Here is a 22312-nt window from a genome sequence, read left to right on the forward strand (position 1 = left end):
AGCGCCAATACTGCCAGCTAAATAAAAGAGTCTAACTACTGAAGGCACTAACTACTGATAGACATAGTTAGCAAATGAAAGATTTTGATGGAGAATAAACAACGTATTTACCTTAATAGTGTTCAAAAGTCATATATATATATATATATATATATATATATATATATATATATATATATATATATATATATATATGTTCATGACATCTAGTCATACAAATTTACTGTCTCTGTCCAGATCATCCGTTCTCAAAACTCCGTCATCTCACTCCCCACATCCACCACTACTGGCGGCTCACCTCCAACTGCGCAACGCTACGCGCTGTTAACAGCCAACTGCCCAACACTACAATAGCGAATATTACAACATTGCTAACCAGCCACAGACTGCACACACCACAGCCAGTGATTTTCATACAGAGCGCTACGAGGCGTTACCAATAAAAAAAACCTAAACAGCCTACTTACAGTTGTTATTTCGCTTTGTAAAAGAACAGTTAAGTCTTGTGTTTAGTTAAAGTGGAAATTAAATATTTGAAGATTGATAAAAAACTGTTTTCTTGATTATGTGATAATTAAGAAGTATATGTGAATTTACAAGAAGTTTATTAAAAATGTCGATCGTGAACATAAAGTCAAAAATTATTTCTATCATGCCGTTTGTTCCGATCTGGGATTGTTTGATCATGAAGAAGTTCCTGAAAAACGCATTTGTTAGGTCTTCAGATATTGCTAAAATACAGATCCGGACCTTCTAGCAGCCAAAGTGCAATCACCCTAGACTCAACGAGATGACCCAAAACGACTTCGACGAAGTCTACGTGGAATCCATTCAAGATAAGTGACCTCATTATTTCGATTCTGACGATACCATCCACAGTCAATAGTTTTGTTGTTGCCCGATAAAGCGAACATATGCTGTGTGAGCAACATTATTAATCTGATTTCTAATCTACTTTGCAAGTGGTGGTATTGTTAGACGGTATATAAACGCCTTCTCTGCGCAATAGCAATGGAAGTACTATCGACGACAATGCTGCCAAAGCAGAGATACTAAATACAGCCTTCCGAAATTCCTTCACCAAAGAAGACGAAGTAAATATTAAAGAATTCGAATGAAGAAGAGCTGAAAACATGAGTAACATAGAAATAGATATCCTCAGAGCAGTGAAGCAACTTGAATCACTTAACAAAAGCAGGTCTTCCAATCCAGACTGTATACCAGTTAGGTTCCTTTCAGAGTAGGTTGGTACAATAGTTCCATACTTAACAATCATACACAACCGTTCGCTCGACGGAAGATCCGTACCCAAAGACTGGAAAGTTGCACAGTTCACACCAACATTCAACATACACTCCTGGAAATTGAAATAAGAACACCGTGAATTCATTGTCCCAGGAAGGGGAAACTTTATTGACACATTCCTGGGGTCAGATACATCACATGATCACACTGACAGAACCACAGGCACATAGACACAGGCAACAGAGCATGCACAATGTCGGCACTAGTACAGTGTATATCCACCTTTCGCAGCAATGCAGGCTGCTATTCTCCCATGGAGACGATCGTAGAGATGCTGGATGTAGTCCTGTGGAACGGCTTGCCATGCCATTTCCACCTGGCGCCTCAGTTGGACCAGCGTTCGTGCTGGACGTGCAGACCGCGTGAGACGACGCTTCATCCAGTCCCAAACATGCTCAATGGGGGACAGATCCGGAGATCTTGCTGGCCAGGGTAGTTGACTTACACCTTCTAGAGCACGTTGGGTGGCACGGGATACATGCGGACGTGCATTGTCCTGTTGGAACAGCAGGTTCCCTTGCCGGTCTAGGAATGGTAGAACGATGGGTTCGATGACGGTTTGGATGTACCGTGCACTATTCAGTGTCCCCTCGACGATCACCAGTGGTGTACGGCCAGTGTAGGAGATCGCTCCCCACACCATGATGCCTGGTGTTGGCCCTGTGTGCCTCGGTCGTATGCATTCCTGATTGTGGCGCTCACCTGCACGGCGCCAAACACGCATACGACCATCATTGGCACCAAGGCAGAAGCGACTCTCATCGCTGAAGACGACACGTCTCCATTCGTCCCTCCATTCACGCCTCGCGACACCACTGGAGGCGGGTTGCACGATGTTGGGGCGTGAGCGGAAGACGGCCTAACGGTGTGCGGGACCGTAGCCCAGCTTCATGGAGACGGTTGCGAATGGTCCTCGCCGATACCCCAGGAGCAACAGTGTCCCTAATTTGCTGGGAAGTGGCGGTGCGGTCCCCTACGGCACTGCGTAGGATCCTACGGTCTTGGCGTGCATCCGTGCGTCGCTGCGGTCCGCTGGTTGACTGTTATTTTTAATCCACTGAAGCTGCTGCATGCACAATTGCTGAAGTCCAGCCATGTTCCAAATCTTGACCTTTGCGGTATGTTTTGGAGACAATGGTGTGTGACTGCTGTCCATCTTCATCATCATTACCTGAACATGCAGGAAGAATGGTGTAAGATTCCCTTTAAAACCATACAGAACCTACATTAATCCATTCCGAGGCGACTAGAAGCTGTTTTGATTGCCAACGGCCTTCCTGTATCGTAGTAGGCATGGTAATCTGTTGTTTTTTGTGTTTTTTGATATTTCCATATTTTTATCAACCCCTGTACGTCAAACATACAAAATAATAATCTGACATTTATCAAACTTCATGGACTTCTTCATCATACTTATGATGACTTTTAAAAGATCAACTACCATTCCACTGGAACTGATGACCATCATCAACATCAGTATGAAAGGGGAAATAAGATCACGAATGCAGTCTTTTATTCATTATGACATGGAAGAAAATAGCCTCCAAATGTCATCTTGAAGACTTTCTTCCCACACCTGAAGCACATGTTGTGCCACTTAGTAAAGATTGCTAGCTGGAGGCCGGTATGAAAGTATGCATCTTCCCAGCACAAGACAGACATGGTCGATTGGTGACAAATCAGAGCAACAGGCAGATCAATTGAGAATCTGTACATTGCTCAAGGTATTTGTAGTGTGATCTGAAGTGCAAAGTCTTACATTATCCTGCTGAAAAATGCCATTTGGTATCCTGGGTGCATTATCCTGCTGGAATATGCCATTTGGCACCCTGGTCATGACATGAAGCACCATTTCCACACTGGCAGACATTTAGCTGCCTTTCAGAAATTGCCAAATAAGTCTTTTTGGCCTGTCCAATAGCTCCAGTGACTCCACGTGTAGATAACGTGTGTCTTGAGAACTGCAGCTTCCTGTGACCTTTCACCAGGTCGTCTATGGACATATTGTCATTGATCTGACCTTTACAAACAGAATTGACACTCATCACAGAACATCACAGAAGGTTGTTCAATCTCCCAATGGGCTCTGGCCTTAGGCCAGGCAAGTCTTCGGTATATGTGGTATGGTGTCAGTGGCAAACTGTCAGTGCTAAGTGTCTTTAGTTATGTCACATTGGGAAGGCGTTGTGCGTTAATGGACAGTTATTCTATGTCACTGAACAGAATTCAGCTTTGCATTTTCATGTCATAGGTGATCATCTGCAAGATTGTAAAACTTCGTTCATTGCCCCTGTTTTAATCATTTAGAGTGTTTTGGCCTCCTACTACAAGTGGTGAGTTTTATTAGACTTATATAAATTTGGTACGTTACTGACATGGTTGCTGTTCAAAAAATACGTTTTATTTTCATAATGTGTAACGCTCCTTTTAAAGCTTTTGTGTGTTTTCCATGTTATCAAGTTATCTTAAGTGGCCTGAGTTTATCGAAATTATACTCTTGTTTAATAATCTTAAATTTGGAATCATTGGCCCATTAGCTTATCACAGCAAACGTTGACTTATCGTTTGCTATTGGATGATTTTTTTCTAGAGAGTGCATTGCCTTTTCAAGTAAGATAAATACTGATTAATATTATGATGCTATTAAGTGACGCCATGTATTTTTATTTAAAATTAGGTTATAAAGTTTACTTATGAAAATATTTTATTAGTTATAGTTATTGCCATTGTGTTACAATCCAGATTTCAGTGTGTGTTGTAGGCTTGTGAATCAACTATGTTTGTTGTTACATGTATTTTCGTTTCTTGTTTTGGAAGTTTCGCGTACCAACTTGTGGTCGGACTGTTCATGATAAGGCTGGCAGCCACTGTTGGCATAATGTGGGGCCTGGGCCGTGTTAAGCCCATTTGTAATATCCCTTGTAACGAATTATGATTTTTGATCACAACTATTTACTTGATGTAAAATATTGTAACAAAATGTAGTGAATTTAAAATTGTTGCCTCTAGTTTATGTTATTCCTATGGACTCCAGAAATTAGACGTAATTTTGACCTTTCTCTGGTGTTTATGATTGTTCTTGGGCTGTATGTAATTTGTTTGAGAGTTAATCCTACATTAATATATACAGGGTGATTCATCTCCTCCTACTGCTGGGTTTTATGCAACCCACAACGCCTTCAAATTCCACGCCAACTATTATTTCCACAGAATAAACGAACATGATCTCCTTGCAGGAAATTTAATGTAGTCATATTTTGTACTGGGATACAGTTTCGCCAGAGGCCGTAGTTTTCGAATTATGCAAGAAAAACGCACAAAAGGGGCCTTTAAATGCATTTTTCTAGAGTAACTAAAAACCGTAGCCTCCAGTAAAAACATATCGCAGTACAAAATTTAACTAAATTTCATACAAAAATGTGCTATTCATATTTTCTGTAAGCCTTATAGTCTGCGCATAGCGAGCAAGAGAATATAGAAATCTCACATGTGGCTTTTGAAAGAGTTGTGGGTTGCATTAAACCCAGTGGTAGGAGCGGTTGACTCATGCAGTATATATATACAGGCCAGTCTCAAAGAAGCTTCATATTTTTATATTCTATTTTTGCTTATGAAAGAGAGGGACACTTCACCCAGCTTCCACAAATCTCTTTCCAATGGTTCGTGCTGACACAATTACTTGTAACGTCTGTCTTGATTTCAGTTGTTGACTATTTGTCAGGACCAGTCGATCAACCGTATGATCTTATCATGGTGTTGTCCTTCTGGAAGAACCCATGCTTTCCTTGGCATACTGTTGTCCTGAGTCCATCTCGTAACATTCATTCTTCAGTCACTGCATTATAGCCAACTAACTGAGGGATCTGTCAGTATGATGCTCTCATGTGCCACCTGCTAATGCGTAAAGTCCGAAAAATGGATATAACCCGCATTGGTATCTTCAGGGCATGCTTTGTTGCCATCTCCACCTGAAAAGTTCGAAAAACATTGGGCACACCCAAAAGCCTTTATATATTCCCATCATTCTTGATATGCAGGAATGACATTTTCTGTGGTTGAAATAAGTGTCCATAGAGATTAAATTTCAATTAGCATATCCTGCAATCTTTCAATTACTGGAATATCACTTTGGTAGTGTTCGGTCAAGGCGTTCATGGTGTAACACACTCCAGTTACGTCAGTGTATTTATCTAGGCATGCCAGCCATTAAGGCGCTTTTTTTCTTTGATTAATTTGACCTCGGTAATTGTACCTTTTAAGCTACTCACTTTCTGTTTTCTGTTGCTGTGTGGATTTGATAGTAAAAATTTCGTATATATTTACCTTCCTACAAATGCCACCTTTACTACCTCATCACTCCTACAGTATCTGCAAAATCCACTATTCGGTTGTTGCCCCTCTAAGTTCAAATCCCAGAATGCTGCTGGAACAATACCGACAAGTTTCATCACCATACACTGACACACCTCTTCCAACAAAACATAACCGATGCCCCTCTCAGAGAAAATCTAATCTGCCTGATTTCCGCTCTATCAGCACTTTTTCGTCCCTATCCTACACCAAATTAAGGCTTCCCTTCCATCCCCACCTTTCCCATATTCCTTACCATTTACAGTGGCCTAGTAGTCAACGCAGCTCTGTTTCGTTCTGCCTCCTTATTATCCACCCCACACCTCTTCTCATCTGAAACTAGGATCACCTGACCCACTATGCGAAAGCCACACCTATTAATCTACGCAGCCTCTAATCATCCGTCTTACATATCAGTCATTCCCCTTGGCAGATTCTCTCTTTATCATTGAATATAGAGTGCTTCATTTCAATGCCTCCCCGTTTTATGCGCCATCTCTTTAATCTGAAAAGGAGGGAAAGTCTGTAGTTATATTTTAACCCTGGCCATGAAAGCAAAATTTTAATATATTTCTAGTCATGTAAATTATTTACCTTTATAATAGTTTTGTATCTATTTACGTGTTTTAACACCAATAAGTTGAAGATAAGACTGTGTTTACTACTGACAGCCCACCCCGCTGATCATATGGAGCGAGGGAATGAAACAATAAATAAAAAAGTATGATTGCACCATCAGGTTATTCCTTTGTATCCTTAGAGTAATGCTGATATCTCTCCCATAGTTAAAAACTCCATATTCCACTGTGTGATAAATCTTCTGATTTTCAGTCCGTCCATTGTTAACAAACGCTTACCTTGCAGAAAAAGTAAGTGGAGTTCCATACTGTGACTACAACACAAAAGAATAATAATGATGTTTTTGACAGCTAAGTACGACGAATCAAATATTCACAGTTAGATGACGCGGATGTGGTGGTACTTCATGATGATTAAATACAGGGAAAAAGCTATTGCGTTCGCAATTTTCATAACGAATTAATATACTGTGCAACTTTTTGGTTAATCATGATGCTGACATGTCCACATAACTTTCACATCCCCAACCAATGCGCAAGATTAAACTAAAACCATCAGAAGAACGAATCTAAAAGCAAAATGAAATACAGAATGAAATGCAATCTCGTTATTTAATTGCCACATCTAGTACATGGTCTCAGGAACTCTTGATAAATACGGCAATTTAGTACGCCAATGGCTGCTGCTCACCTGCGACGTACTGGTGTCCCCAAAGTGTACTGTGCTGCAGGTACTCCTGGTCACGGATGCTGGGGCTGGGGTTATTGGCCAGATCTGCGAAGTGCTCGTAGTCCAGCGGGAACTGCGACTCCTCACCGTCCAGGTCCTTGACCGCGCGCCCAGACATCAGCGCCCCCAGAGACATCCTATGGAGTAAAGCTTTGTTGTGTTTTATATGGTATTAACACAAAACTACCGAAATATCGAACTATCAGTTTAATAAGTAACAGCTGCAACATACTAACGCGAATTCTTTACAGACGAATGGAAAAACTGGTAGAAGCCGACCTTGGGGGAGATCAGTTTGGATTCCGTAGAAATGTTGGAACACGTGAGGCAATACTGACCCTACGACTTATCTTAGAAAATAGATTAAGGAAAGGCAAACCTACATTTCTAGCATTTGTAGACTTAGAGAAAGCTTTTCACAATGTTGACTGGAATACTCTCTTTCAAATACTGAAGGTGGCAAGGGTAAAATACAGGGAGCGAAAGGTTATTTACAATTTGTACAGAAACCAGATGGCAGTCATAAGAGTCGAGGGAATCAAGGGAAAGCAGTGGTTGGGAATGGAGTGAGACAGGGTTGCAGCCTCTCCTCGATGTTATTCAGTCTGTATACTGAGCAAGCACTAAAGGAATCAAAAGTAAAATTCGGAGTAGGTATTAAAATCCACGGAGAAGAAATAAAACTTTAAAGTTCGCCGATGATATTGTAAGTCTGTCAGAGACAGCAAAGGACTAGGAAGTGCAGTTAAACGGAATGGACAGTGTCTTGAAAGGAGGATATAAGATGAACATCAACAAAAGCAAAACGAGGATAATGGAACATAGTCGAACTAAATTGGGTGATGCTGCGGGAATTAGATTAGGAAATGAGACGATTAAAGTAGTAAAGGATTTTTGCTATTTGGGGAGCAAAATAACTGATGATGGTCGAAGTAGAGAGGATATAAAATGTAGACTGGCAATGGCAAGGAAAGCGTTTCTCAAGAAGAGAAATTTGTTAACATCGAGTATAGATTTAAGTGTCAGGAAGTCGTTTCTGAAAGTATTTGTATGGAGTGTAGCCATGTATGGAAGTGAAACATGGACGATAAATGGTTTGGACAAGAAGAGAATAGAAGCTTTTGAAATGTGGTGCTACAGAAGAATGCTGAAGATTAGATGGGTAGATCACATAACTAATGAGGAGGTGATGAATAGAATTGGGGAGAAGAGAAGTTTGTGGCACAACTTGACAAGAAGGGACCGGTTGAAAAGACATGTTCAGAGGCATCAAGGGATCACAAATTTAGCATTGGAGGGCAGCGTGGAGGGTAAAAATCATAGAGGGAGATCAAGAGATGAATACACTAAGCAGATTCAGAAGGATGTAGGTTGCAGTAAGTACTGGGAGATGAAGAAACTTGTAGATGATAGAGTAGCATGGAGAGCTGCATCAAACCAGCCCCAGGACTGAAGACCACAACAACAACAACACACGTGTATATCACATCTGTAAGTTTCCGTCCCATTCTGATAATTCCTTCGTGGTGCGCCGTTTTTTGCCTTAATGTATTCGATGTAAGGAGTCCCCTTATTCTGCCGATGGTTTCCTCAGACTGGTGGAGCTTAATGAATTAAATGTACCAGCACGCCTTTTGAGCGTAAAGTGCCCTTAAAGGCAGAAAAACCATCACTAATCAAGGACATGTTGATGCAGAAGTCAATGCAAATCACTGCATTAAAGCCACTTGTGTAACCATGGAGCCGGGCTGAGTGGCCGTGCGGTTCTAGGCGCTACAGTCTGGAACCGAGCGACCGCTACGGTCGCAGGTTCGAATCCTGCCTCGGGCATGGATGTGTGTGATGTCCTTAGGTTAGTTAGGTTTAATTTGTTCTATGTTCTAGGCGACTGATGACCTCGGAAGTTAAGTCGCATAGTGCTCAGAGCCATTTGAACCATTTTTAACCATGGAAAGTGGTCCGTAACTGAAAAAAAGTTGGTGGTTATCCCGCCATTGTTAAAAAAATTCCTGTTTAGCCCCTATGCGCATCTCTGGGAGAAGACTGCCTAGGGGGAAGTGTCTGAGTGTGAGCTGGAGCGTGAAATATCAGAATACGAGTTGAGTAAATGAAATATTAACTTGCACTTTGTAGTGTAGTGTAGTACATTATGCTGCCTGGCCACAAAGCATGTGCAAGGACCCACTGATAAAGTGAGAGGACCCATTAAAATTTAATTAATTCTTTTATTTATTTATATGTCAAGATCCGTAGTTCCAAGTTGAGGATCAAATCTCCAAGGCCATGGAACGTGTTAGTACATGAAATTACAATATAAAAGTAATAACAGATAAAAATAAAATTTTGTATGAACCCGAAAAAACTCAATCTATAAATTAAGTAAACGCAATCAACATAACAACAAGAATCATCTTAATTTTTCAAGGAACTCCTCGACAGAATAGGAGTGACCCATGAGGAAACTCTACAGTTTCGATTTGAAAGCGCGTGGATTACTGCTAAGATCTTTGAATTCGAGTGCTAGCTTATTGAAAATGGATGCAGCAATATACTGCACACCTTTCTGCACAAGAGTGAAGGAAGTCCGATTCAAATGCAGGTTTGATTTCTGCCGGGTATTAACTGAGTGAAAGCTGCTTATTATTGGGAATAAGCTAATATTGTTAACAAGAACTGACGGTAAGGAATATGTATATTGAGAGGCCAATTGTCAAAATACCCAGAATCATGAACAGGGGTCGACAAGAGGTTCATGAACTTACACCACTTATTGCCCGAAACGCCCGTTTATGACCCAAAAATATACTTTTAGAAGGAAAGAGTTACCCAAAAATATAATACCATACGACATAAGTGAATGAAAATAAGCAAAGTAGACTAACTTTCGTGTCGAAAGAATACCGTTGAAATATTAAAAATTGCAGCATTAAGTCTCTGAACAAGATCCTGAACGTGGGCTTTCCACGACAATTTACTATCTGAACACCTAGAAATTTGAAATGTTTAGTTTCATTAATAATATGCCCATTCTGTGAAATTAAAACGTCAGTTTTTATGAATTGTGTGTTAGAAACTGTAAAAACTGAGTCTTACTGCGATTTAGCATTAATTTATTTTCTACAAGCCATGAACTTAGGTCATGAACTGCACTATTTGAAACCGAGCCAATGTTGTACACAACATCCTTTACCGTCAAGCTAGTGTCATCGGCAGACAGAAATATTTTAGAGTTACTCATAATACTAGAGAGCATATCATTTATATAAATAAGGAACAGGAGTGGCCCCAACACTGAGCCCTGGGGCACCCCCCCCCCCCCCCCCACATGACTGTGCCCCACTCAGATCCCACATCACAGGCATTCTCAACAATGTGAATAATTACCTTTTGCTGTCTGTTGCTAAAGTAAGAGGTGAACCAATTGTGAGCTACTCCCTGTGCTCTGTAATGGTCCAACTTCTGGAGCAATATTTTCTGATCAATACAATCAAATACCTTAGTTAAATCACAAAATATGTATAGTGTTGGAAACCTTTTGTTTAACCCATGCAGTACCTCACAGAGAAAAGAGAATATAGCATTTTCGTTTGTTAAACGACTACTAAAGCCGAACTGTACATTTGATAGCAAATCGTGTAATATAAAATGATCAATTATCCTTACATACACATCCTAGCTGGCCGGAGTGGCCGAGCGGTTCTAGGCGCTACAGTCCGGAGGCGAGCGACTGCTACGATCGCAGGTTCGAATCCTGCCTCGGGCATGGATGTGTGTGATGTCCTTAGGTTAATTAGGTTTAATTAGTTCTAAGTTCTAGGCGACTGATGACCTCAGAAGTTAAGTCGCATAGTGCTCAGAGCCGTTTGAGCCAGCCATCCTAATCAATAACTTTAGCAAACAATGATGGTATAGAAATAGGTCAAAAATTATCTCCATTATCCCTTTCTCCCTTTTTATAAAGAGGGTTTACTACTGAGTACTTTAATCCTTCAGGGAAGTGACCATTCCTAAAGGAAAAATTAAAAATGTGGCTAAATATAGGGCTAACATGTGCAGCACAGTACTTTAATTTTCTGCTAGCCACTCCATCGTAATCACGAGAGTCCTTAAACCTCAGTGATTTAATTATTGACTCAGTCTCCCCCTTGACTGTATCACAGAGGAGTATTTCAGACATCAGTCTCAGAAAGGCATTTGCCAAGAAAGTTATATGATACCCTGTAGAAACTAAATTTTTATTTAATTCAACAGCAATGCTCAGAAAATGATTGTTAAATACTGTACATATATCTGATTTATCAGTAACAGAAATACTTTTACTACGAACTGACCTTATGTCGTTGACTTTGTGCTTCTGACCTGATACTTCCTTCACAACTTACCATATGGTTTTAATTTTATCCTGTGAATTAGCTATTCTATTTGCATACCACATACACTTTGCCTTCCTAATAACATTTTCAGCACCTTACAGTCCTGTTTGTAATGGGCTACTGTAGCTTGACTGTGACTACTTCTAACATTTTGATATAATTTTCGCTTTGTTCTACATGATATCCTTATCACACTAGTCAGCCACCCAGGCTGCCTGCTACTGCTATTACCCCGTTTAGAATGTTCTAATGGAAAGCAACTCTTAAAGAGCATGAGAAGTGTTAAGGAAAGCATTATATATATCATCTATGTTATCGGCATTGTAAACATTGTGCCAATCTTGTTCCTTGACAAGGTTTAAAAAACTCTCTATTGCTGTTGGATTAACTTTCCTACATAGTTTGTAATTATATGTGAAATTTTTTTGACTACAAAAGTCTTTTAGTGTGAAAACTTGTACGTCATGGTCTGAAAGGCCATTCACCTTTTTACTAACAGAATGCCCATCTAATAAAGAAGGACGAATAAAAATATTGTCTATGGCTGTGCTACAGTTCCCCTGCATCCTAGTTGGAAAAAACATAGTCTGCATCGGATCATATGAATTTAGATCTACCTATATCGTTTTTCTTGCACCACCATATACAAAATTTATATTGAAGTCACCACATATAACTAATTTCTGGCACTTCCTACAAAGTGAATCAAGAACTCTCTCTAGTTTGAGCAGAAATGCTCTGAAGTCAGAGTTAGGGGACCTATAAACAACAACAATTAGAAGTTAAGTTTCACTAAATTCATCTGCCCCTGCACAACATTCAAATATCTGCTCCATTAAGTTTCGGGAATGCAGCTGCATGAATTCTGCTTCTTCTTCTAATATTTCGGCTGTATATCTTTCAGCCATCTTCAGAGAGAGCCGTACGACTGACGCTCCAGCGCTCGCTCCATCCTTTTAAACTCACGGACCGCGCCACTGCGCATGCGGCCACAGATAAACAAAGCGCCAGTGATGTTGATGGGCGGCAAAGACGTAACATATGCATGAGTTACGTCTGTGGCTGCGCATTCGATCCATGCTGGGAGGTCGATGTATTACTGGGAGCTGAACTGTAGCGACGTCTTTGTAAGTTCAATATTGAAAGTGCCGGATTCCATGATTTATCTAATGTGAAACCGCTGTCTCTATTAATTAAATTCTTCGTCAAGCGGATTTCGATGGCCTCTTTTACTAAGGAGTCCCAGAAAGATGAAACAGAAGTCAGAATTTCGACATTTTCATATACCATAGAGTGACCAGAGTCAATACAATGCTCTGCCACAGCCGATTTACTGGGTTGTAAGAGCCGAGTGTACCTGCGATGTTCCGTACACCTCTCTTGGACTGTACGATTCGTTTGTCCGATATGTGAAAGGCCACATTCACAAGGTATCTTGTAAACTCCAGGCTTGCGGAGTAGTAAGTCATCTTTAACAGAACCCAGGAGTGCAGCCGTCTTCGCCAGTGGACGAAAAATCACTTTTACTTTATGTTTAATGAGGATCCATCGTATTTTGGATGAAAGGCTTCCCACATACGGCAGGACAGCCATGGATTTAAATGTTTCCTCGTCATCTTCTGCATTCCTTACGGACACCTTAGGTTTTATTTGTAGTGCCTTACGTATCTGTTGTGGAGAATACCCGTTGTCCTCAAAAACTCTCTTCAGATGTAAAAGTTCGTCTTTTAAACTACTTTCATCAGATATGACTTGTGCTCGGTGTACCAAAGTTCTTAGAACACTACTCGTCTGCGAAGGATGGTGACAGCTATTTGCATGTAAATATAAGTCCGTATGGGTCGGTTTCCGATTTACTGCATGACCCAGAGTGCCATCTTCTTTGCGCCGAACCAAGACATCCAAAAATGGAAGACATCCCTCCTTTTCCACTTCCATGGATGGAATTCAGATGGTTTAAGAAGTCCTGCAATTTGTCCTCGCCATGGGGCCACACTACAAAGGTGTCGTCAACATACCTCCAGAAAACTGTAGGCTTCAAACTAGCAGACTCCAGGACCTTCTCCTCGAAGTCCTCCATAAATAAATTGGCCACCAAGGGTAACAAAGGACTACCCATGGCAACATCGTCAGTCTGTTCAAAAAAGCTGTTATTAAATAAAAAGTATGTGGAGATCATCACATGGTGAAACAAAGCTAAAATCTCCTTATCAAAACTTTTTCCAATGAGATCTAAAGATTCAGAGAGAGGTACCTTAGTAAATAGCGACACTACATCAAAGCTAACTAATAGATCGGAGGTGTTCAGTTTCAAAGATTTTAATTTGCCAATGAAATCTGCAGAGTTCCTTATATGATGATCACATTTTCCCACAAGCGGCCTCAATAGTGACGCCAGGTACTTGGCACAATCATAGTTGGGAGAACCAATATTGCTCACGATAGGACGTAGAGGAACGTCTTTCTTATGGATCTTTGGGAGTCCATAAAGCCTTGGAGGCACTGCACCACTTGGTTTCAGTCTTTGTATGACTTCCGGTGGAAATGGGGAGGCATTCAAAAGCGACGCCGTCTTCCTTACCACCTTGTTGGTGGGGTCCTTACTGATCTTCCGGTATATACTATCATTCAGTAAGCTGTATATCTTATCATGGTAGTCGTCACGTGACATTAAAACAGTGGCATTACCTTTATCAGCAGGGAGAACCACCGTTTCGGTATCTTGGCGGAGCATACGTAGTGCAGTCCTCTCTGCCACAGATATATTGCTTCATTGTGGGCGAGCCTTCATAACAGCTCGACAAGTTTCGCGTCTTATTTCATCTGCAGGATCCGTAGAGAGTGGTCGAACAGCTTCTTCAACGGCACTGATGAATGCAGGTATAGGCAAAACCTTTGGCGTGGGTGCAAAATTCAGTCATTTGCTTAAGACCATCATCGTAGCATCGTCCAAATCTCTACCCGTCATATTAATGATGGAGTGTCGAATGATACTTTCTTGCTGTGCCCCCCCCCCTCCATCCTCTTTCTTCCCCACCTCCCCTCTCTTTGCCCTCTTCTCTCCCTCGCGTCCTTTTACATTTCCCTCCTCTGCCTCCTCTCATTCCCTCTCGCGTCTGCCCTTCTCCCCCTTTATTAGTCCTCTCCCTCCTTGGTTCCCCCCCCCCTTTTTCGTTTTTTTCCTCTCCTCCCTCCTTGTTTTTCCTCCTCCTGCAGGTCTCCCCCCCCCCCCCGCCCCCCCATCTGCCTTTGGCTCGGGAGTGTCGTCTTTGTGCTGCCACTTTCGTGCAGTGTTCTACAGTGAGTGTTCTACATTGCGTGTTTTACAGTGAGTGTTCCGTGTTATGTTTTTTGGGACTTCTTGCGAACGGCCATCATATTGTCGCTGGGTGTGCCTTTTATCTCTTGCGAACAGAAACCAGACTGTCGCCATGTTTTTTTAATTGTGTGTCTACTATGTTACTTGTCTGATTCCTGTGTCTTTTATCTCCATTGACAACCCCTTTTGCTTTCTGTTTTAACTTTCCGCAATTTTACGCCATTTTACACTTTAAATCGCCATTTTATCGCCTGTTTTTCCTTGTTTCTTTCTTCTTCCTTTATTTAAAAAAAGTCTGTAGGCTGTAGAGCAGCGTAGTAAGCTGCTGCCAGCCCGCCCCCTTGGGGGGGAATTGAAAATCAATAAAGAAAAAAAAGAAAAAAAAAAGAAAAAGCTGGAGCGTCAGTCGTACGGCTCTCTCTGAAGATGGCTGAACGGTATACAGCCGAAATATTAGAAGAAGAAGCAGAATTCATGCGGCTGCATTCCCTAAACTTAATGGAGCAGTCTTTGCGCCGCGAAAACCTGAAGATTCACATCAAGTACCTCTTCGGGGAGGAGATGGTTTTATGTGTTCGACGATTGGACAAGCTACGACATTTGATAGCGAGATTATTGAGCTCTTTAAGTGTTTTACTGAGGTGCCGTGACCATGGCATAATTCCGAAGTTTGCCAGGTTAGTACATTTTATAAAATCGACTTCCATGAATAAGATTTTATTTAAAGCTGGTTCTGCTATCGTTAAGGAGAGGATCCGATTTACACGAAGGAAGCTGGATCTTGTTTCTCAAGAACTTTATCGTCTGCACCTGAAGATGTCTGTGGAGTTACCCAGCAACTCTTGGAACTGGATAGAGGGTACAACTTGGGCCAAATCAGACTGGGTTCGTGAGGTTGCGACATCAAGACAGACTGCAAAGTTCAGCCAACTTGAGCCATCTCCACAGCAAGAAAGTATCATTCGACGCTCCGTCATAAATATGACGAGTAGAGATTTGGACGATGCTACGATGATGGTCTTAAGCAAAGGACTGAATTTTGCACCCACGCCAAAGGTTTTGCCTATACCTGCATTCATCAGTGCCGTTGAAGAAGCTGTTCGACCACTCTCTACGGATCCTGCAGATGAAATAAGACGCGAAACTTGTCGAGCTGTTATGAAGGCTCGCCCACAATGAAGCAATATATCTGTGGCAGAGAGGACTGCACTACGTATGCTCCGCCAAGATACCGAAACGGTGGTTCTCCCTGCTGATAAAGGTAATGCCACTGTTTTAATGTCACGTGACGACTACCATGATAAGATATACAGCTTACTGAATGATAGTATATACCGGAAGATCAGTAAGGACCCCACCAACAAGGTGGTAAGGAAGACGGCGTCGCTTTTGAATGCCTCCCCATTTCCACCGGAAGTCATACGAAGACTGAAACCAAGTGGTGCAGTGCCTCCAAGGCTTTATGGACTCCCAAAGATCCATAAGAAAGACGTTCCTCTACGTCCTATCGTGAGCAATATTGGTTCTCCCAACTATGATTGTGCCAAGTACCTGGCGTCACTATTGAGGCCGCTTGTGGGAAAATGTGATCATCATATAAGGAACTCTGCAGATTTCATTGGCAAATTAAAATCTTTGAAACTGAACACCTCCGATCTATTTGTTAGCTTTGATGTAGTGTCGCTATTTACTAAGGTACCTCTCTCTGAATCTTTAGATCTCATTGGAAAAAGTTTTGATAAGGAGATTTTAGCTTTGTTTCACCATGTGATGACCTCCACATACTTTTTATTTAATAACAGCTTTTTTGAACAGACTGACGATGTTGCCATGGGTAGTCCTTTGTTACCCTTGGTGGCCAATTTATTTATGGAGGACTTCGAGGAGAAGGTCCTGGAGTCTGCTAGTTTGAAGCCTACAGTTTTCTGGAGGTATGTTGACGACACCTTTGTAGTGTGGCCCCATGGCGAGGACAAATTGCAGGACTTCTTAAACCATCTGAATTCCATCCATGGAAGTGGAAAAGGAGGGATGTCTTCCATTTTTGGATGTCTTGGTTCGGCGCAAAGAAGATGGCACTCTGGGTCATGCAGTAAATCGGAAACCGACCCATACGGACTTATATTTACATGCAAATAGCTGTCACCATCCTTCGCAGACGAGTAGTGTTCTAAGAACTTTGGTACACCGAGCACAAGTCATATCTGATGAAAGTAGTTTAAAAGACGAACTTTTACATCTGAAGAGAGTTTTTGAGGACAACGGGTATTCTCCACAACAGATACGTAAGGCACTACAAATAAAACCTAAGGTGTCCGTAAGGAATGCAGAAGATGACGAGGAAACATTTAAATCCATGGCTGTCCTGCCGTATGTGGGAAGCCTTTCATTCAAAATACGATGGATCCTCATTAAACATAAAGTAAAAGTGATTTTTCGTCCACTGGCGAAGACGGCTGCACTCCTGGGTTCTGTTAAAGATGACTTACTACTCCGCAAGCCTGGAGTTTACAAGATACCTTGAGAATGTGGCCTTTCACATATCGGACAAACGAATCGTACAGTCCAAGAGAGGTGTACGGAACATCGCAGGTACACTCGGCTCTTACAACCCAGTAAATCGGCTGTGGCAGAGCATTGTATTGACTCTGGTCACTCTATGGCATATGAAAATGTCGAAATTCTGACTTCTGTTTCATCTTTCTGGGACTCCTTAGTAAAAGAGGCCATCGAAATCCGCTTGACGAAGAATTTAATTAATAGAGACAGCGGTTTCACATTAGATAAATCATGGAATCCGGCACTTTCAATATTGAACTTACAAAGACGTCGCTACAGATCAGCTCCCGGTAATACATCGACCTCCCAGCATGGATCGAATGCGCAGCCACAGACGTAACTCATGCATATGTTACGTCTTTGCCGCCCATCAACATCACTGGCGCTTTGTTTATCTGTGGCCGCATGCGCAGTGGCGCGGTCCGTGAGTTTAAAAGGATGGAGCGAGCGCTGGAGCGTTAGTCGTACGGCTCTCTCTGAAGATGGCTGAAAGATATACAGCCGAAATATTAGAAGAAGAAGCAGAATTCATGCAGCTGCATTCCCGAAACTTAATGGAGCAGTCTTTGCGCCGCGAAAACCTGAAGATTCACATTCAAATATCTGTTCAGCACAGTGCCGTGATACGTTTATGGACTCAAATGTGATACTGTTTTAGCTTTGTCTTCAAATTACGTGTTGATTGTTATAGGTCAAGTGTTAATTGGCCCAGTACTTCAAACGTCGATTTAATTAATGGCTGATTAAATCATATCAAATGAATTATCCGCGACATTTAGAGACCTCCACAGGCTTGCTTGATAACAGCACTCCTGGCTTGGGAAGAGATTATAATATTCTTATGACTGATTTAATTAATATAGAATTGAAATACTGTGGCTTATTGCTGAAAGGTCAAGGTAACAGTCAGTTTGAATTTTAGTCCTTCTTCACCACTGTAATATTTATGTGAATACAGACACGAAAGTTTATGTCTTTATTGAGCTAAATATAAAAATATGTGGTAAGATAGGAGTGGAGAAAAAGCAAGAGCAGTGTAGGATGTGTATTCAAAACGTAACGGCAGTTTTGTAATTTACCGGGTTTTATTACTCAGATTCACGAGATTTTTCGTTGTATCTGTGCAGTGTTACCTATATCGGATATTTCGTCTGTTCTTCAGTGTTACGTCTATCGGATATTTAATCTGTTCTTAGCTATCAAAAAGTTACATATGTTTAGGTGCAGTGCACGATATTTTATTGTGTGCAGTGACGTCAAAAATAATCTGAAATGCCTGTAAGGCTTTGTACGGTAGGTTGCGTTGAGAAATAATGCTAAAAAAATGACTCGTTGCGCCGTTTCTGATTTACTTAGCACTGAAGTTAGCCAAAAGGTCGTTGCGCGCAATTTCATTTAACCTACCAGTTAGAACCAGTGTCAGTTGCTCTCATTCCCATAGCGTAGATGATAGGGCACGGGATTGCTCAGCCTTTGGCTCGTGTTCGATACTTACTACCATCCTACGTTGAATTTTTGGTATCGCTATCTAGGAAATTAAACGACGAACACGTTCGGCAGCACAGTTTCTACCGGGCGGCTTGAATTTGAGCGCGCAATGTCCTGATTGGCTAACTTCGATGCTTATCAACTGGGAAACGGCGCAACGTATTGCTTTCTTTTTTAAAGTAATCATTTATCAGCACAAACTACCCTGTACCATGCTTACAAGCTTGTCAGTCTGTTTCTGACCATTCTGTATAAATGTTAATCACGCAGTTAGTATAAAATTGTTCTATAAGAGCCGAATAGGGAGTAACCAAGTTTTAGAAACGCAAAATATTGCTTTTGGTGACCCTGCAATAAATGAACAAAGGGCTTACGAGTGGTATGAGAGTTTATAAACAGGTCTTTGAAGATGACGAGCGGCCCGATGGTCCCAGCACATCTTAACCAACGCAATCGACGAGAAACTGAAATAAATGATTATGAAAGATCGGAAAATCAGAGTCAGTGAAGTCGTCAATCGTGTTGGCATATAAATTTTTTCTTTTCAGAATTTTTGGGTATTCAACGTTTGGGTATTCAAATTGTTCCGAAACTGATGAATTTCGAACAAAAATAGCGGTGAATGCAAATTGTTCAAGAGTTGCAGTGTGAAAAATGATGCAGAACTACTGAAAAGTGTCATAACAGCTGATGAAACGTGGTTTTACGAATTTGGTGTCGAAACTAAGGCTCAGTCCCGCTAGTGAAGGCATTCTTGATCGACAAGACAGGAAAAAACTCGACAAGTACCGTCAAATATGAAAGTAATGCACATTGTTTTCTTTAATTTTAACAGTATAGTGCACAAACTGCTCTTACCACAACCTTGAAAGATCAATAAGGAGTACCACTTACACATTCAACGCCGCGTGCGTGAAACAATGCGGAAAAAAACCACCTGGATTTCTATCGAAAAAAATCATTGGTTCTGCTCCACTATAATACACCTGCTTCGAAATCATTCGTTGTTTGTGACGCTTTGTTGAAAGACAGTAATGAAGTGCTATCCCATCATTCATATTCACGGAAATGGCCATGTGTGATTTTTTTATCTGTTGCAAATCATAAAAAGTCTCAAAATACCATTATTTTATAAACATTTTTTACGCTCTGCAGCTCCCTCTAGTACAATGGAAGTTATTCATTGATGTCTTAACAGAAGCCCTATCATTCTGTTCCTTCTTCTCTTCAGCACTTTCCATAGACTCCTCTCCTCGACGATTCTGCGGAGAACTTCCTCATTGCATACCTTACCTGTTAACCTAATTTTCAACATTCTTCTCTAGCACCACATCTCAAATGTTGTTATTCTCTTGTGTTCCGGTTTTGCCACAGTACATGTTTAACTACCATACAGTACTGTGTTCCAAACGTACGTTATCAGAAATTTCTTCCTCGAATTAAGGCCTATGTTTGATATTGACAGAATTCTCTTGTCCGGGAATGCCCTCTTTGACAGTGCTACTCTACTTTTGATGTCTTCCTTGCTCTGTCGGTCAAGGGTTATTTTGCTGCCTAGATACCAGAATTCCTTAACATAATCTACTTTATGGTCCCCAATCCTGATGTTAAATTATTCTCATTTTTTCTACTTCTTATTACTTTTGTCTTTCTTCGATTTACTCACAATCCATAGTCTGTACTAGACTGTATTAGACTCATCATTCCATTCAGTATATACTGTAATTCTTCTTCACATTCACTGAGAATAGCAGCGTCGTCAGAGAATCTTATCTTTCACTCTTGAAACTTTCTTTTATTTCCCTCATCCCTTCTTCGATGTATAGACTGAACAGTAAGGGTGAAAGACTAAAACACTGTCTTACACCTTTTTTTAATGCGAGCGTTTCGTTCTCGGTATTCCGGTCTTATTATTCCCTATTGGTTATTGTAGAGACTGTAAATTACCCGTCCTTCCATGTAGCTTACATCTATGTTTCTCAGAATTTCGAACATCTTTCACAATCTGACATTATCGAACGCTTTTTCCAGGTCGACAAATCCTATGAACGTGTCTTGGTGCCATTATTAACCGCAACGTCAGAAGTGCCTCTCTGGCGCCTTTACCTCTCCTAAAACCAAACTGATCGTCATCTAACACATTCTCAATTTTCTTTTACATTCTTTTATAAATTATTCTTGTCATCAGCTTCGATGCATGAGCTATCAAGCTGATTGTGCGACAATTCTCGCACTTGTCAGCTCTCGCAGCCTTTGTAATTGTGTGGGTGATATCTTTCCGAAAGTCAGATGCTACATCGCAGTCTCATACATTCTGAACTCCAACTTGGAATGTTATCTATCCCTTCTGCCTTATTTGGTCCTAAGTCTTTCAACGCTATTTTAAATTCTGATTCTAATACTAGATCCCCCAGCTCTTCTATATCGACTCCTGTTTCTTCTTCTATCATATCAGACATATTTTCCCCCTCATAGAGGCTTTCAATGTGTTCTTCCCACATATCAACTCTCTCCTCTGTATTTAACAGTGGAATTCCCATTGCTCTCTTAATGTTACCATCCTTGCTTTTAATTTCACCGAAGACTGTTCTCACTTTGCTGTTTCAGTCGTTTCGACATTCATTACTTCACATTTTTCACGCAGCGGTTGTGGTTTAGCTTCCCTGTACTTCCCTTTACTTAATTCCTATGTGGCTTGTATTTCTGTATTCTTGAATTTCCATGAATATTTTTGTACTTCCTTCTTTCATCGAACAGTTGAAGTATTTCTTCTGTTACACATGGTTTCTTCGCAGTTACCTTCTTTGTACTTATGTTTTTCTTTATAACTTCTGTGATTGCCCTTTTTAGAGATGTCCGCTGGTTTTCAACTGAGCTGCGTAATGAATTGTTTCTTACCGCAGTATCTATGGCATCAGAGAACTTCAGCATATTTCCGCATCCCACTTCTTTGTGCATTTTTTCTGCCTATCCAGTGTCTTAAACTTCAGTCTGGTCTTCATCACTACTAAATTGTAACCTGAGTCTATACCTGCTACTGTGTAAGCGTTACAATCCAGTATCTGATTACGGGATCTCTGTCTGACCATGATGTACCTTCCTGTATGTCCCGACCTTATCCAAGTACACTATTTCCTCTTGCGATTCTTGAACAGAGTATTCGCTAACAGTAGTTGAAATTTATTGCTGAACTCAGTTAGTCTTTCTCCTCTCTCTCATTCCTACTACCAAGCGCACACTCTCCCGTAACCCTTTCTTGTACTCCTTTCCCTACAACCGCATTCCAATCCCCCGTGACCAATAGATATTCATCTCCCTTTACGTACTGAACTACCCTTTCGATATCCTCAAATACTTTTGTAAGTAGGCTGTTTATGTTTTCTTATTGGCAACGTTACGTAGCGCTCTGTATGAAAATCACTGGCTGTGCTGTGTGCAGTCTGTGGCTAGTTTGCATTGTTGTCTGCCATTGTAGTGTTGGGCAGCGGCAGCTGGATGTGAACAGCGCGTAGCGTTGCGCAGTTGGAGGTGAGCCGCCAGCAGTGATGGATGTGGGAAGAGAGATGGCGGAGTTTTTAAATTTGTAAGACTGTCATGAACTGCTATATAT

The 22312-nt window shown here is 41.1% G+C and overlaps 1 protein-coding gene across 1 annotated transcript in view; it reads right to left on the bottom strand.

The window, feature by feature from the left end:
- Window positions 1-22312, bottom strand: part of LOC126195080 (uncharacterized) — an 89895-nt gene that overhangs the window by 24500 nt on the left and 43083 nt on the right. Inside the window, exon 4 of the mRNA XM_049933541.1 lies at window positions 6925-7100. Coding sequence (XP_049789498.1) covers window positions 6925-7100 — 176 coding nt within the window. The remainder of the gene's footprint in view (window positions 1-6924; window positions 7101-22312) is intronic.

The sequence above is a fragment of the Schistocerca nitens genome, chromosome 7 (genome assembly GCF_023898315.1).
Source record: "Schistocerca nitens isolate TAMUIC-IGC-003100 chromosome 7, iqSchNite1.1, whole genome shotgun sequence".
In the NCBI taxonomy this organism is placed as follows: Eukaryota; Metazoa; Arthropoda; class Insecta; order Orthoptera; family Acrididae; genus Schistocerca; species Schistocerca nitens.